Source organism: Excalfactoria chinensis, chromosome Z (genome assembly GCF_039878825.1).
Source record: "Excalfactoria chinensis isolate bCotChi1 chromosome Z, bCotChi1.hap2, whole genome shotgun sequence".
Lineage (NCBI taxonomy): Eukaryota > Metazoa > Chordata > Aves > Galliformes > Phasianidae > Excalfactoria > Excalfactoria chinensis.
Genome location: NC_092857.1, coordinates 51471485 through 51487015, shown reverse-complemented (window position 1 = coordinate 51487015; position 15531 = coordinate 51471485). Strand labels below are relative to the sequence as shown.

The 15531-nt window shown below is 35.6% G+C and overlaps 1 protein-coding gene across 1 annotated transcript in view; it reads right to left on the bottom strand.

Moving 5' to 3' along the window:
• The window catches only part of ADAMTS19 (ADAM metallopeptidase with thrombospondin type 1 motif 19), a 116697-nt gene that overhangs the window by 39341 nt on the left and 61825 nt on the right, over positions 1–15531 (bottom strand). The window contains exons 9-13 of the mRNA XM_072359679.1: positions 11578–11718; positions 10325–10475; positions 5294–5395; positions 2496–2626; positions 860–1029 (exon numbers count right to left, since the gene is read on the bottom strand). Of these exons, the coding sequence (XP_072215780.1) occupies positions 860–1029; positions 2496–2626; positions 5294–5395; positions 10325–10475; positions 11578–11718 (695 nt within the window). The remainder of the gene's footprint in view (positions 1–859; positions 1030–2495; positions 2627–5293; positions 5396–10324; positions 10476–11577; positions 11719–15531) is intronic.

The following is a 15531-nucleotide window of genomic DNA, read 5'->3' as shown; positions in this document are numbered from 1 at the left end:
TAAACAAACTATAGGTGACCTCACTCAAGCAGAAGCGACTACTTTGAACATTGTACACAACTAGGTTCTAATGAAGTCCAAGATGGTTTGGGAGCAATGGATTTTTGTAACACTGGAATTCTTCAGCTGGTGTCCAGTTTTGTGCCTCCTGAGGGCAACTTAAGACAAGATCTCTCAGAACATGCTTGATGAAAACTGTCATCCATTCTCAATGGAAAATGGGAGAGTGTTGACATTTTTTATCAGATGACTGAATTATTGAAAGTCCAGTAGAAAACTTATGATCCTTAGGACATATATCATACATTTCTGCTCTAAAATGAAATTTGGTCAAACAAAGCCAGAGTGATTCATTAGATAAGGACCTTTCAAATGCATGAAAACAACTCTGAAAATGAAAATTACTCTGAAAACAGAATGATAAGTTTTCATTGTGCCACCTTCAGTCTTCTATATAAACTCACATAATTTAGCATTAAAAAAGTCTTCTTTTAGATGGACATACATTCAGCTAGGTTTGTGATAATAACTTCACATTTGTCAGGATTCAGCAAAATCTGTCCTTTGTAATGGTTTATGATAATTTGTCTTAAGGGAATACTAATGGCGATTGAATACTTACAATATTCCCCTGTCATTCTAGGCACAACTCTACTACTAGCTACAAAAATTCTTAATTTCTCAATAAGAAAAAAGAATAAGGACTGTTTTCAGTCCTTAACTCTTTCTGCTTACTTTGTTGTTGTTTGGTTAGTTCATTGGTTTGTTTCCATTTTGCTTTTGCTTTTAAATTATCATTATTTACTAAAGAAAGTATTTCATTACAATTTGGAGAATGTGAAAGATAACTCAGACTTACCATCATCAATGACAGCCTGCCATTGCTGCACATGCTTCTGATATGAAGATCTGACACTGAAAGCCTGGCACTGCCAGTCTCTGAAGGCAGGCACACCAGCAGGACAGGAAGGATTTTCACATATTCTATACTGCATCATGGGGACATGACACTCACCTTCAACGCCCAGACTAGAAATGACAGCATAAAGACAATGATTTATTGATGGCAATATCTAGAAACACACAGCATAACTTGCTTAAGATGAACACAGTTTAAATAGCAGCTTTATTGATGACATAATATTAAGAAATTGCTCACAAAAAACTAAAGTCACAGAAAATGTTTGACTTGGTGTGGCTGCATTACAGGTAATGGTGTTAAAGCATAACGTGATACCAAAGAAGCACTAGGATTATTAGGGATGCTCAGCACAGAGAACCTCCATTAAAGTTTTGATATAGTTCAGGTGACTTTTCTCCTGTTGGACTGAGAAAGACATGCAAGCGAAAGGACATATATAATGCCTGCAGCAGTAGAGATTTGCTACCTCTCAATTTTTATTTTTATTTTTTTTAACAAATGCGGTGTTACAAAGTTTAGGCAAAACTCTTTTTTTCCTGATGCATAAGTTGTGATTGTAGACATGTGATGAATAAATGCAGAATAGTGAACTGCAAAAATTGGAGTTACCAGAAATGTGGCCTGGGAAAATGAATTTAAGTGAAACTGGTTCATCACTGAATTCTTCAAACTGTTTTTAGGCACTCAAATCTGAAGTAGCATTTAGATGGGAGGATGTAAAATACCCTCTTTTCAATCTAAGAACTACATTAACTATTGTTCATTAGCATAGCCATATCCAAGCTTTTCTTATGAGTCTCTGTGCATACATCCCTCTTAATTCCTCTGTCCTCTTCTTTTTCTTCTTCTTTTTTTCTTTCTTTTTTCTTTTTGTCTAAAATTTGCTATATTGTCTTCAATTCTTCTTCATTTCTTCATTTTGCTCAACTCTTTCCTAAATCACCTACTTACTCTACATTTCATCATCTACTGTGTTCTGTTACCACCACTATTTTTCCATTTTTTGGTATATAACTGACCCACAAAAGAGTAAGTAATCAAAAGGAAAGTATATTTTATCTGGGTACTATCATATAGCTATATGCTGGTTTTATTTACGGCAGTGGTTAAGCTTCATTTAGCCTCAGTGACACAGGATCTTCATTTTCAAAAGACAAGAGAATTCTAAATGTTGTGTCTATGTATTCTATCTGTCTGCAACAGTAGAAGACCTCTTTGTCAAAGGTACAGTTCTATGGGTCTCAAAATGAAACTGAAGACAATTTTTCTCTATCAAAGTGAAATACAAGAATTATGTACTAGCACTCCGCAAGCCAAGAATTAGTTTTCTCTTTAATCTTCAGGTGATTAGAAGCAAAAGTTTTAGTTTTGCATTTGTGGTATAACTTCAGTTTTTGAGAAAAGAAGAAAGGAAAAATAGTGTTAACATGCAACTAAAAAACCCAAATACTTAGTTCTCCTAAGACTTTTTCAGAATTCATTACTTATACATAGGATAGCAGTATCTTAATGAATTTCTGTACTGGAAAGATTTAAATTCTGCTCAGAAATACAGAATTGGAATCCTTTTTACCCAGGGCATTTGCGTTGTCGACTGCTGATTCCAGTGTTGCAAGTACGGCTGCAAGTGCTCCACATGCTCCACTCCCCCTCCATATGTTCCACCAAAGTTGTTCGATTGATACATTCTCCAGCCTTACACCACTAGATAAAAATTCAGCTCTCAGGTAAATAAATCAAGCTACATGCAAAACAACTCACTGCTCCATGAAGCAGAACACAAATATTTTGTTCAAAAGATTTCATATGAGTCAGAAGTATTTCTTCCTACTGTTTTCACAGCTTTCTTTCCTGTACTAGTGACATTTGTCCAAGTATAATGTGCAACTCTTGTCCACAAGCTCATGCTGAAGTTCATTTCCAACACAGGGTGCCTCTGGAAAAGAAATGGTTTCCAGATCACACAGTCCACTTCATTTGAGGCTGGGCCCTCCTTAGGAAAATGCTTCTGGGTCCAGCCAAAACACATTGCAGGGACTGCCCATTTGTTGAACTGGATAATTACAGTACTGTGTTTAAGGCTGTGTTCTCATCTTGATTGGTTCACTAGTACAGGTGTAGCTAGTGAAAACTGCTTTGTCACTGACAGTTCAGTGACATTTGTAACATGAAATTCTATGAGATGGAGAAGAAATTAGATTTTTTCACAACTTGCATACAAAGGGAGAGGAATGGAAGCCTCTATAGGCTAATGCTGAAACAGTCAACTGAACTTCTGACTTTTATTTAAAGAAGTCCAGAATACCACCTCAATAATCTCATATTTATGTATAATTTCCCAAGATAACAGCAATTTCTCACTATCCAATCACAAGTCTTATGCTTTGTAGCCTACATTCATATCTTGCACCAAACGTTATACATCTGCAAACCACTAGTACTCCATCAATTTACAGCAGCTGAAAATCTGTTTCATAGTTTCCTGGTTTCAACTGGGACAGAACTGATATTCTTCATAGTGTCTGATATGCTATATTTTGGTGTTAGAATAAAAACAGAGCTGACAGCACACTGATGTTTTAGTTGCTAAGTAGTGCTCTTAAGTGAAAAGGACATTTTCACTTAACTCTCTTATCTTGAAAGAAACAAAATATGTCAATAATAAAAACAATAAAGACCATTGTAACTTTATAATATAATTGTGTTATCTGCACTGTGTATTATAAAACCTTGCCTACTGTTCTTAAATTTTATCTACAGATTCCAACTGATCAATTGACCTTAATTTTCTGCCTCAAATCATAGCATTGCAATGACAACATAATTATACCAAATTTGAAAAGTCTTCATAGAGATGTCTGATTTTTTGCATTCGATACACAATCAGAAACTACAAATTCTGTAATGCTTTAGGGATTTCAGACTGAATGTGCTCATCTTTATTTAATCATATTTCTTCAGATACATAGGCAAAAATGAGTTTTCTCTAGAGACTGCATTTTCCTGGAGTTTGAGGAGAGCTTCGAAATACTTGGCTTATATGACAAATGAGCTGGAATGATCTTAAAACTAGAGAGGCTAAGATCATCTAGTCCAACCATCCTCCCATTACCGTAGCTACAACAAACCACCAAACCATATCTCCTAGCTCCCTATCCAGATGCCTCTTGAACACTGCCAGGTATGGCAACTCCACCACCTCCCTGGGCAGCCATTCCAGTGCCTGACCACGCTCTGAGAGAAAAAGTTCCTTCTTATGTCCAGTATAAACCTCATCTGATACAATTTGTGGCCAATTCCTCGGGTCCTCTTTGTTGCCTGGGAGAAGAAGCCAAGCCCATCCTCATCACAACCTCCCTTCAGGAAGCTGTAGAGTGCAACAAGGTCTCCCCTGAGCCTCCTCTTCTCTAGGAAGACATTTGTCAGAATCAAAAGAGCACAGCAAATATAAGACTTTTACAGATACGAAAAGTAATGCACTCTGTTTTTCTTTCAGTATACAAAATGTTACTACTTGAACAATTTAGCTGATTGATTTGCTTTTCTTAGAATCACAGAATTGCTTTTGTTGATGATCCACAAGGATCATCAAGTTTGAACTCCCTACCACAGGCAGGGCCACAAACATCCAGAGGATTAGGGGAATGATGACAGTCCTTGGTGACTGCAATATGACTCAAAGAACAAATCACTCCAGTAGGAGATTGCTGTCAGCACAGAATCATGAAAATCCTGAGACACATACAGATTTCTGCTCTGTTACCTACTTACTTATCTTCCTTTACAGTTCTATTTACACCCAGTGGCAATTATTAAAACAAGAAAGCTCCTGAAGGGCAACAATTAATTCAAGTCAGAATTCAGGTGACCATTAATTGCTCCTTGACATCATATTTCTAGTGACATTAACTGTTCCTTTAGATGTACTGACACCGTAAGTATCTTTTTACAAAGCTTATCCTAAATAGTTAGATTACAACTGATTTTACATGGAAATCAAAGCTGAAGTTTTTCTGCCTTTCAAAGCCTATGTTTCTGCTCACAACAAGCAGTGCAACAATAGCATTCCATTTATAAACTGGACAGCAAAACAAAGTAAGACTGAAATAAAACAGTGTAAGCATTAAAACAGGTGGCTTTGGCTATTTTTTAAAAATATTTCATTGTATGTATGGAAATGTATTTTTTGTACCACGTCTAGATTATACAATAGAAAACACACTGTTCATTTTATTTTATATGTATAGTTTTCATTAAAAATGAGGTAAGTAGTAACTTTAAACAAATGCAAAGACATGTTTAACTTTTTCCTTGAATGTCAGGTGTTCAATGTAACTTAGACTTAATCATTTCTGCTTTAGGAAAACATACCTTTCCAGTCTCACAGTCTGTTCCATCCATAGGTGGATCCAATTTAGTTTTGCATTCCTTCTCACTTTCCACCTTACACCACAAACCAGTGCATATGACATGCTGAAAATCAAGTACACGGGTATACTATAAAGTATGAAATCTGTCTTAAGCAAAATTACTTTCTGCACGTAATTCAATAATCTAATAATAAAATCACCAGCTTCATGATACTGAAATATGTTTAAAGACATGCTAAACATGGACAAAAATCAATAAGGACAAATTCTGCTTTACTTTCTATTAATCACTGACGCATGCTTCAAGCCAACCTAGCATGCTGAGAGAAAGGGGAAAGAACTCCCTGAGTTTGACCATGGAGGTTGTGGTCTGTGCATACTGCAGCACTGACAAACCACATAGGAATAACTTTGCATCATGTTATGTACATGTCAGTGTGTAGATGCACTCCAGCAAGGACTGAAAGAGGTACAATAGTGCTAAGGCTGAAAGGAGGATTCTGCCTTCATTTACTAGCACACAAATCAGGAAAACAAACCATGCACCTGAATAAAAATAAACCTCTTAGCACCATTTTAGAAGCAGGTGAGTATAAGGGCTGGGCTTCTTAACAACATTTGGAGCTTTCTGGGAATTATTTTTAAAATTAATCCATATTTTCACTCATTTTATTTAGAACTGTGGAATCATTAAGGTTGGAAAAACCTCTAAGATCATCAAGCCTAGCTCACAATTCATCACCACCATGCCTAGTAACTATGTCCCTCACTGTCACATATATACATTTCTCTGTGCTCATTCATTTTATATGAAAGGGAGAAAACAGCACTGTCACTATTACCAAAAAGCAAGGCTTGAAAATGAATCCGATTATACATATAAGATCTAATCAATCGTTGTGTAACTACACAGACTATGATCACTGGAGGTTTGTAAGAACGTAATCGTAAAAAAATTGGAGGTTTCACTAGGACTTCCTAATGCCCAATGTTCATACAACTACAATGACTTCTGATGCCTTATGAACTTCCAGTAATTCATAATCTTCATTACACTGGAAATACCTCAAAAATAACATCTGACATCTACTAAGATGATACAAAATAAAGTGACAAATCAGGCTGCAATGTTTTTGCTGGGAAGGAAAAGGCAAAGAAGAGGAATTCCAGTCAGTTGTCATTTTTGTAGTTTTTTGGAGACAGAAAGAAAAATGCTTATTCTGTTTGCTGCGAGCTTAAGGACATGATAATTTTATCTTCTTCAGCTGCAGGTACACCTTTACACTATTTCTTGGCAGCTAAAGAGGGGGAAAAAAGGATCCAGGAGGTATGGGAGGGAGGTGGCTTGTAGGGCACATAAAAGGTAAAGATCAGGAGATTTTTGAACCCTGGGCTGCCAGCAAACTTGTTTTTTAAGGCTGAAATGATTTGTTACTTTAGTAAAACTACTGAGAGTCTCTGTTTCTTTTATATTATGCATGAAAATTGTGTGACAAATCTTAAGCTATCTTAAAATAAGTCAGTGCACAGAAAATATGTGCATTAATGAACAATGAAGGACTGTATCTGAACCAAGAAAACAGGATGACAGGATGGTTCCAGTGGGAGACAAGCAAGTAATGCTTGTAATATCACTTTTATTTTTTATTTTTTTAAGGCAAATATTGCAGAGGGTTCAGGATTGAAGCAGTCACATTCACCTCCAGTTCATTCAGTCACAGTTTTGTGTCAAAGCAGAACAGACATGACAACAGTCAGTCTGTGGTGATCCTAAAGGTTAGCTACTTTCTTTGAAATATTTTTTAGCAAATATTTTTCAATATCATATTGTAATTATTGTCCTTGTTCCAAAGATAATGTATGTTTCTAAAATTATTTTTATAAATACACATCAAGATAAAACATGAGAGCAACTGGACTTCTTAAACAGTTTCAGAAGATAGTGTAGAAAGGACAGAGTATCCAATGTTCAGGACTAACCTTTTCCACTTCTACTGCGAAATGATTGACTGCACTGCTGTCACAACTCAGCCTCGTGGAAACAATAATATATGCTAATTTATTTGTCTAAATCATTATTATTATTTTCTATCCTCATGTCCTCTTCCATCAGAGACTACATTTGAAGAAAATTCATCCAGGTTTTAAAAAACCAAAGTCAAGATTTTCACACAGAGATACACGTTTTCCTTTTTTTTAATTTCCAAATACTTTCATATTCTGCTTAACTTCTCTTGAAAACAAAACAAAACAAAACAAAACAAAAACAAAAACAAAAACAATTCTTGTATTAAAAGATGTGAATTTAAGAGTGGTGCACACCATAAAATCTTCTCTATAAACCTGCAGTGCTTCATGTTGAGACTGAATTGAAAACCAGTGGAAATCTGGAGACCAGTATCAGTAGTAGAGTAACCCAAAAATCAGAGCATAAACTTCTGAAATACAAGTTTACTGCTCTAGGTAGAAAGCTTTATCCATTCATATTCCAGACAGTTACATTCACAGATGTTTAGTAGCTATCATAACCACAGTAAAACAGCAGTTACAATTAGACTGAGATGTAAAATGAGAGTTATTGAAGTGATAAATATATACTGATTATACAAAACTAGTCATAATCTGTAAAGTATTCCTTTGTGTGTACAATACAGAATAAAATATTGCCAAAAGTATGAATTTTTTTTTTTTCCTGAAAGAATTGGTTAATAGTTAATTGTGAGTTTTTAACATCTAAAATTGAATAAAATATAACATAGAAGTCACAATGTAATACAGAACTCTTTTCATTCAGGGGCTTTTAAAATGAGCAAGGGAGATCTGTGTGTGCGATAGGGATACTTTTCCAATCATATAGGCATCTGGAAAGAAGATACAGCTGAAAGGAAGGAACAGATACAAAACAAGCATTTCAGAACTGTATATGTGCAAAGTCAAGATTGTTTACAGTGTAGTGGTGGATACGAGGATGCATATTTCTCCAGGGCTATAATGTTTCCATGACTTTCATTCTTTTCATTGTGATCTTTCCCTGAAATGTCTTAAAAATTACCATGAAATATAACCAGTCTCCTACTTCTTTGAAAAGATCACAGCTGTGTTATGACAGGAATTGTTTTAGTGGAGCTGACTAGATAGCACTCACATCCTGGACTTTAATCTTGAAAGCCAGCATTCAATAGTTCAACAATTATACTCAATTGTCAAGTTCTACATTTAATCATCAAGAACTACTTCTGGGGCATGATCTCGCTATCTGTTATACAAAACAATGTTAGGTCTAATTGATTCTTGTGTGAGACATCATGGGCATAAAAGCGAACTTGGCTCATTTACAAGATAAGCATGGTGACATGACATAAATTTTGTACCCAGAGATCCACTCACACTCTTCTCAGGGTCTATAAATTTTGCTTAGGGTATGAAAAAGAAGTCTTTGAAATAAAGCTGAAAAGAAAAAGAAACACTGTCTAGAGACTTCTCATGGAAGAATGAGGCTTACTTAGGAAAATACAAGAGTAGGAATTCAGTGGTGCTTTCAGTCCCTTGCTTTAGCCATTAAATCACAAAAAGGAATTCCAGATAGCAAGGAAATATCGTTGGTATCTGCAGTGTTTCACAGAGGCTGCCATGTAAGGAGACTGTAAATTATTATGAAGTGCTGTTCAGTAATAGAATTTGTAGAAACATATATCACAGCAGAACTGCAATTCTGACTGTACCACTGATATTATCATTTTGATATCTTCAAGAAAACTAATTTTCATTATCATTCAAATGTTTTCTTAGTTGAATAGCAGTTTAAAAAAGAAATGAACTTGTTTTACAAAAGCACTGCATGAAGTCTGTGGTCAAACCAACTCCCAGTCACAAAAAATGTAATACTGACTTAGTTCATAATTTATCTTCTATATAGTTATACCAAAGTGCATGAACCCTCCACCAAATACAACAGATTCAAGAAATCTTAGGTTATAAACGATCGCATTTACTGAAGTTTAAATGAACCTTTAAGGAGAATGTTTCTCACTCATTTCTTGGCTTCTGGACAACAACTGTAACCACAGTAAACTGCCAGTTACTGGCAAATTAAGAGCTTGTATGCAGTGATAAATGAACCTAGTATGGAATTCATGGAAAATTCAGTGGCTGCCAATGCACAATAAAATAATTATTGTAACAAATAAATACTGTAACTTCGGAAGTACTGTTTTAGTTGTAAAAGAGTCTTCCATGCACTGATTTTTCTAATGGCAGTCAGAATAATATGCATAGTTAACACAGTGAACTCTGCACCAACTTCATAATATGGAAAATGTATGAATTTGGTAAATTCAACATATTTCTTATTTTCATGTAACACTCTCAGATTTCAAGAGAAAGATGGCAAAAAAAATTGACTACAAATATCATTTTGCAGTTCCAAAATAATATCAGTGTTACACAGTCCATGTCCACGTAGTATTTTTGGAAACTTTGTATGGCTTAGTTCTAGCTCAACTTAAATGGCAATATCTATTTTGTGTGTGTGTTCTGTCTATTACTCTGAGATTCCTTTTCGCTACAGAAATCTTATTTAACTGCAGTGGAAATCCTACTGCCATGGCACTGCATGGCTCAGCCTTGGCTCACAGGGTATAATGCTGCAGGTCAGGATCTATTCAGAGAGCCCAGATAATACCACTGATCTTATTCTGAGATTCAGTACCCAAAGCATAATGAAACAGAACCCACACATGAAATCTGGTCCCGGTAAACATTCCATTTGTTGCAATGAGGTGACTTTATAGTAGATAATTTTCTGAAGCACAAGGAACACACCATTGATAAAGTAGAACTTGACTCTGTGTGTTTTGAGATTCAAAGCAAGCCTAACAAGATAAACAAATAATGTTTACAATAACCTCAGGAAAGCACAGCACAAAGTGAGCTTCAAAAGTGCTGTGGTCTCTTTCTTTCAAACACAAAAACGGAAATAACTGAAATATAAGTTGGTAGATGTAGATTTTCTGAGGTATATCCCTATCCTTACCTGCATTTCTTGGCAAAAAGAAGCAGTTGGACCAAAAATAATCTGACACTGCTCATCTGCAGTGTATGTCATTCCTGGGAGCTTGGAGGGAATAATCACAGAATTGAGGCTCTGAGGATTTGTCTGTAGCAGACAGTTACTGGCCTTTGACCTGCCAACATACAGAGATTCATATGCTGAGCAATCTGAGGGCTTGATTGTCATGCTGACTTATACATTCATTAGATGTTCTACATTAGAGGAATATGGACTCATGATTTCTTTTTTTCCCATATGTACTGAATTGTCATTCAGAGAAAGGGCTCCATATAAATTAATGTCTGATTTCTTGATAGAAGTTAATGGTGTTCTGATTTGTATATTTGCAGAAAAATTATCGTAAGTACTAAGGATTTCAAGAATATTCTAAGTAGCATTTTAGTATTCACTCTACTTGACTGATTATGGCTTGGATGGAAATTGAAACAGCTATTTAACAAGTGGAATATTGATAATGCACAGACAGTTATGCAGCTTGTTTTTCACATCCTCTAACATGTATATATTTAAAAATACATACATTTCTGAGCCAGTAGGCAAAACATTAACATTTCTCAATAACTGAAGAAAATGCCTAAACCAATTTAATACATCAGACAGTGGACATATGATTTTTGCAGAGATTCAGTATAAATTCAGACTTCAAACTTAATTTCAATTAACTATTTCAGAATTATAAAGCAGGCTTCAGGACTGCGTAACTGTTTTTAAGGAAATTCCCAGGTCACATATATATGAATTTAAGATTCTATTTTGAGAGATAAGAGGTAAAATGAATGTCTTAATTCGGTTTCTTGGCATATTACTCTCTATCAAATATCTCCCAGCAAATTAAAGGAATTAATGTAATTAAATTGCAAAGCAAAAGGCACAACACAAAACATAAAATCTATACAATGTTTAGAAGTTGTATTCTGTCTTAGTCAATGTATACTGCATTAAATTACTTAAATGTATTATAAAATGAACTTTTATGCATATGTATATACAAACACATTCACATATTGAGCATATAAAAGTATAAATAATTGCCAAAAATAGCTACATTTTAATCTGCCAAATACCTACTCCATGATTTAAGTTATTTTGATGGACTACGTAAGTGCAAGTTCATTTTTAATCTCCCACAGAAAGGCTGATTTTTTTTTCAGGTTGCTCAATGCAACTATTTGTAAAATATACACGATATGAGTTATCTTTATAGAAAAATATACCTGAGAAATCTTTCCAGATCTTCCCTGCTGCACCGGGACCATGAAACATCACCAAGATTCTGTCCTTTAATCCATTCTCCAGACATGATATGGAGACCATCTGCACAGGATGGGTGGTCATTGTCGTGGTTTATTCCCATGCTGAATTTTCAAGTTATTAAAAGCAAAACAAAGCATGACAAAATAACAAGTTGTTTTCAGAAGTGCTTGGAAGTTAAAATCCTCTTAAGAGACTAAGAGAAACTCATTTTCTCTATTACATCTTTTACAGAAGTACATAGAATCATACCTGAAGTATAAGACTACCTTCTGAAAGTCAAAAACGAAGATTCATTATTTGTTTAGAAATACTAAGTTCTAATCATCCACTAAATATATACATTGGACAACTTCTTAAATATTCAGAACTGAACAAGTATGGTCCAGTTGTACTTTTCTTGATAATGAAGAAAGCACTGGAGACCTACTTTTTAAGATTAGTTAATTCTACTTATATTTACACTCTGATTCAATCTTAATTCTGTGTTTATTCCATAGGAAACTGGTTTGTTGAAATTTTAGAGATCAGTAAAATACTTACTAGTTTATTACTATTGTAACTAAAGAAAAATCACCTAATTGTGTTTTCAATGACTGCTGTTAGAAATAATGTTAATGAAATTATATTCATTCTATTTATAACATTATGAATTTATTTAACACCATTTATAATGTTTTGGTTTTTAATAATATTTTTAAAACTTGGTAGCCATATACCATTTTCGTGAGTTCACAGATAAGGCACTGCAAAGCAATGAAAAATTCTACTAAAAATCTACTTCAAAATGTTCCTGTAGCTTAAGAAAGGACACATCATCACTCTCACTGAAAACAGGTTGCCATTGAGGAAAAATACATTTAAATTTAAAATAAATAAATAAATAAAGGTGTTACATTTTGTTGCTGTGACATATGGCAGCAGAGGGGCAGTCTGACAAAATGGTGTTTGATGAGTCAAATGAATCACTGGTGTGTCTTGGAATTCCTCCATGTGCAAAAAATGGCACCCAATGATGCTGATCATTTGTTGAACATTTATGGAGACCAAACAGAAGATGTGAGCACAGTGAGGCTGTGAGTGGGGCTCTGCAGCAGTGCTGACAGTGACAATGAGTCACCTCTGTTGTTGCAGAATTTATCAGTGCAGAATGCAGGCTTTTCTTCATGGTCAGCAAAAACGCATACTTAAAAATGATGATGGAGTTGACAAAACAGTATTTTGTAGCTGAGAATCTGCTCTGTATCATTTGAAGTTTCCATGGAAATAAATAAGTGGCATTATTTTCAGAGCGACACATCTATCATGTCATATATATGGAGTTTATGATGCCTGTAAATGACCTGTTCATATAATCTCACTCCCTGGAAAAGTTATTGAGAAGGCAGCCCTGGGGAATCTTGAAAATCAGTTAAAGAACAAAGCTATTACCATGTATATCAGTGCTGGATAATCAAGGGAAAGTCCTGCCTTAGTAATTTGATCTCTGTCTAGGACAAGATCATCTACCTGATGGATGAAAGAAAGACAGGACATGTTATCTTCCTAAACTTCAGTAATGCCTTTGACACTATCTGTCAAATCATCCTTCTAGACACATTGTCCAACTGTGAGATCAACAGGTTATGCTACACTAGGTGGTGAAATAGTTGAAGACAGAGCATAAGTAAAGTGGGGTCTATGCAGTGTTCCTCAGGGTGCAGTTCTAGGGGCAGTTCAAGATTCTTCTCAAAGATCTGGATATAAGACTGTAATGTAACTTCAATAGGTTTGCAAATGACAAAAAAAAAAAAAAAAGCAAACAAAAAAAAGCAAACAAAACAAAACGAACAAAAAAACAAAACAAAACAAAAAAAAAACAACAGGGAGGGGCTCTTAGCTTGTTGGAGGAATAAGAGGCCTTCAAAGAAGTATCTAGAAACAATAGAGCACTGGGCAATCAGCAGTGGCATGAAGTTCAAGAAAATTAAATTCTGGTGCTGTACCAGGATGCAGCAGTGCTGCACACAGGTACAGACTGGGAGATGGATGACTGTGGAACAGCTTAGAAGATAGGAAACTGGGGGTACTGTTGAAAGCAGGCTCAGCATGAGCCAGAATTGTGCCTCAGCAGCCAACAGGGCAAATTACGCTCTTGAAGGCATTAATCACTTCATAACCAAGCTGATCACAAAGGGATGATTTTCCCCACTACATGCAGTCTCAAAAACTGTATGCACTTCTGAGCTCCACAATATAAAAAGGACATTAAGGTGCCTGAATGAGTCTGGAGGGGAGCAATAAAGCTGGTGAAGAGGCTGGAAGTCATGTCCTGTGAGGAGAGATTGAGGACACTCAGTTTGTCTAATTTGGAGAAGAGAAGGCCAAGAGGTGATCTCCTTGCTCTCTAAAACTTCCTGAGGAGGAGAAGCAGGGAGGGAGGTGCTGCTCTCTTCTCCTTGAGAATCAGCGAGATGATTTGACTCGGGAACAAAAATCATTTGAAGCTTTGATGTGACAGTTGTATTTTCCATAATGTGGATATACAAACAGTTCTTCACAAGATTATTTATATTTTAACCAAAAGTAAATAATACAAAATAATTATTCATCTCTGGAAAAAGACTCATGCCAAACCAAGAAGAGCGGAAGGAAAGGGAAGGTGGGGGGAAAAAAGGGGAGCGAGGGAAGGGGAGAAGGAGAGGGGAATGGAGCTGGAAAGAATCTTCAAAGATAATTAAGTCCAATTCCTTGAGCATTTCAGAGAGAAATGAAAGTTAAAACATGTTATTAAGAGGGTCACCCAAATGCCTCAGGAGCACAGACTAGCATGGGGTATCAACCACCTTTCTAGGAAGCCCCTTCCAGTTGTTAACCACCCAAACAGTAAAGACACTTTTCCTGATGCTCAGTCTGAACCTCACCTGGTGCAGCTTGGTCTTCTTGCTGCACATCCACTCACTGATTCTCAAGGAGAAGAGAGCAGCATCTCCCTCCCTGCTTCCCCTCCTCAGGAAGTTTTAGAGAGCAAGGAGAAGGACTCTTGGCCTTCTCCAAACTAGACAAAGTGAGTGTCCTCAAACTCTCCTCACAGGAGATGACTTCCAGCCCCTTCACCAGCTTTATTGCTCCCCTCCAGACACATTCAAGCACCTCAACATCCTGTTTATATTGTGGAGCTCAGAAGTGCATACAGTTTTAGAGACTGCATGGATCAGCATCATTACATGCATTATTGACCTAGTTACCAAGCTGGGCTTCATCCTGTCCATGTAGGTGTGAACTTCTCCACATTAGTATGTCTTTCCCTAAGATTAGTGGATAACTTGATCTGTAAAATTAGCTTTTATTATTCTACTTTATTTTAATGAGTTTTGTTATCATTTTTGGGACTGTGTTGACAAAACAGAGTAACTCCATCAGCCTCATATAATCACATTTTATTTTCTCTAGTTTTCATATGATTATTTAATATTGTCACACAAAAATTATGTATTTAAGTAGATGACTGAAAAATTTTGCAGATTTTTTTGTTTGTTTGGGTCTACAAAATTCTCAGTGTCATTAGAAGAAAATCTGCTTCCAGATACACATGTCTAGAACAAAGACACTTTATTAATGTTTAATTTTCCAGTGAATTCCATTGAGAATATTTATTTTCTAACTCTTTGTCAAAGACAACTTTAGCTGCAGCTCAACAATTAATGTACATATTCATTTTTAAGAATTCTTACCATTCCTTTTGGAGTTGACTTGTTGCTGATCAGTTACATACGTCAATTGTTCTTTTTATAAAAACCAAATGTCTGCTTTCAATTTTATTTTTGTGTCTAAAGTTTTATGTAAGCATTAACCAGTTCACTGGAAATTGAGTTCACATATAAATGTGGAATAACAAAGCTGCTACAGACTTACATTTTCATTAATCTTTCTGTTAT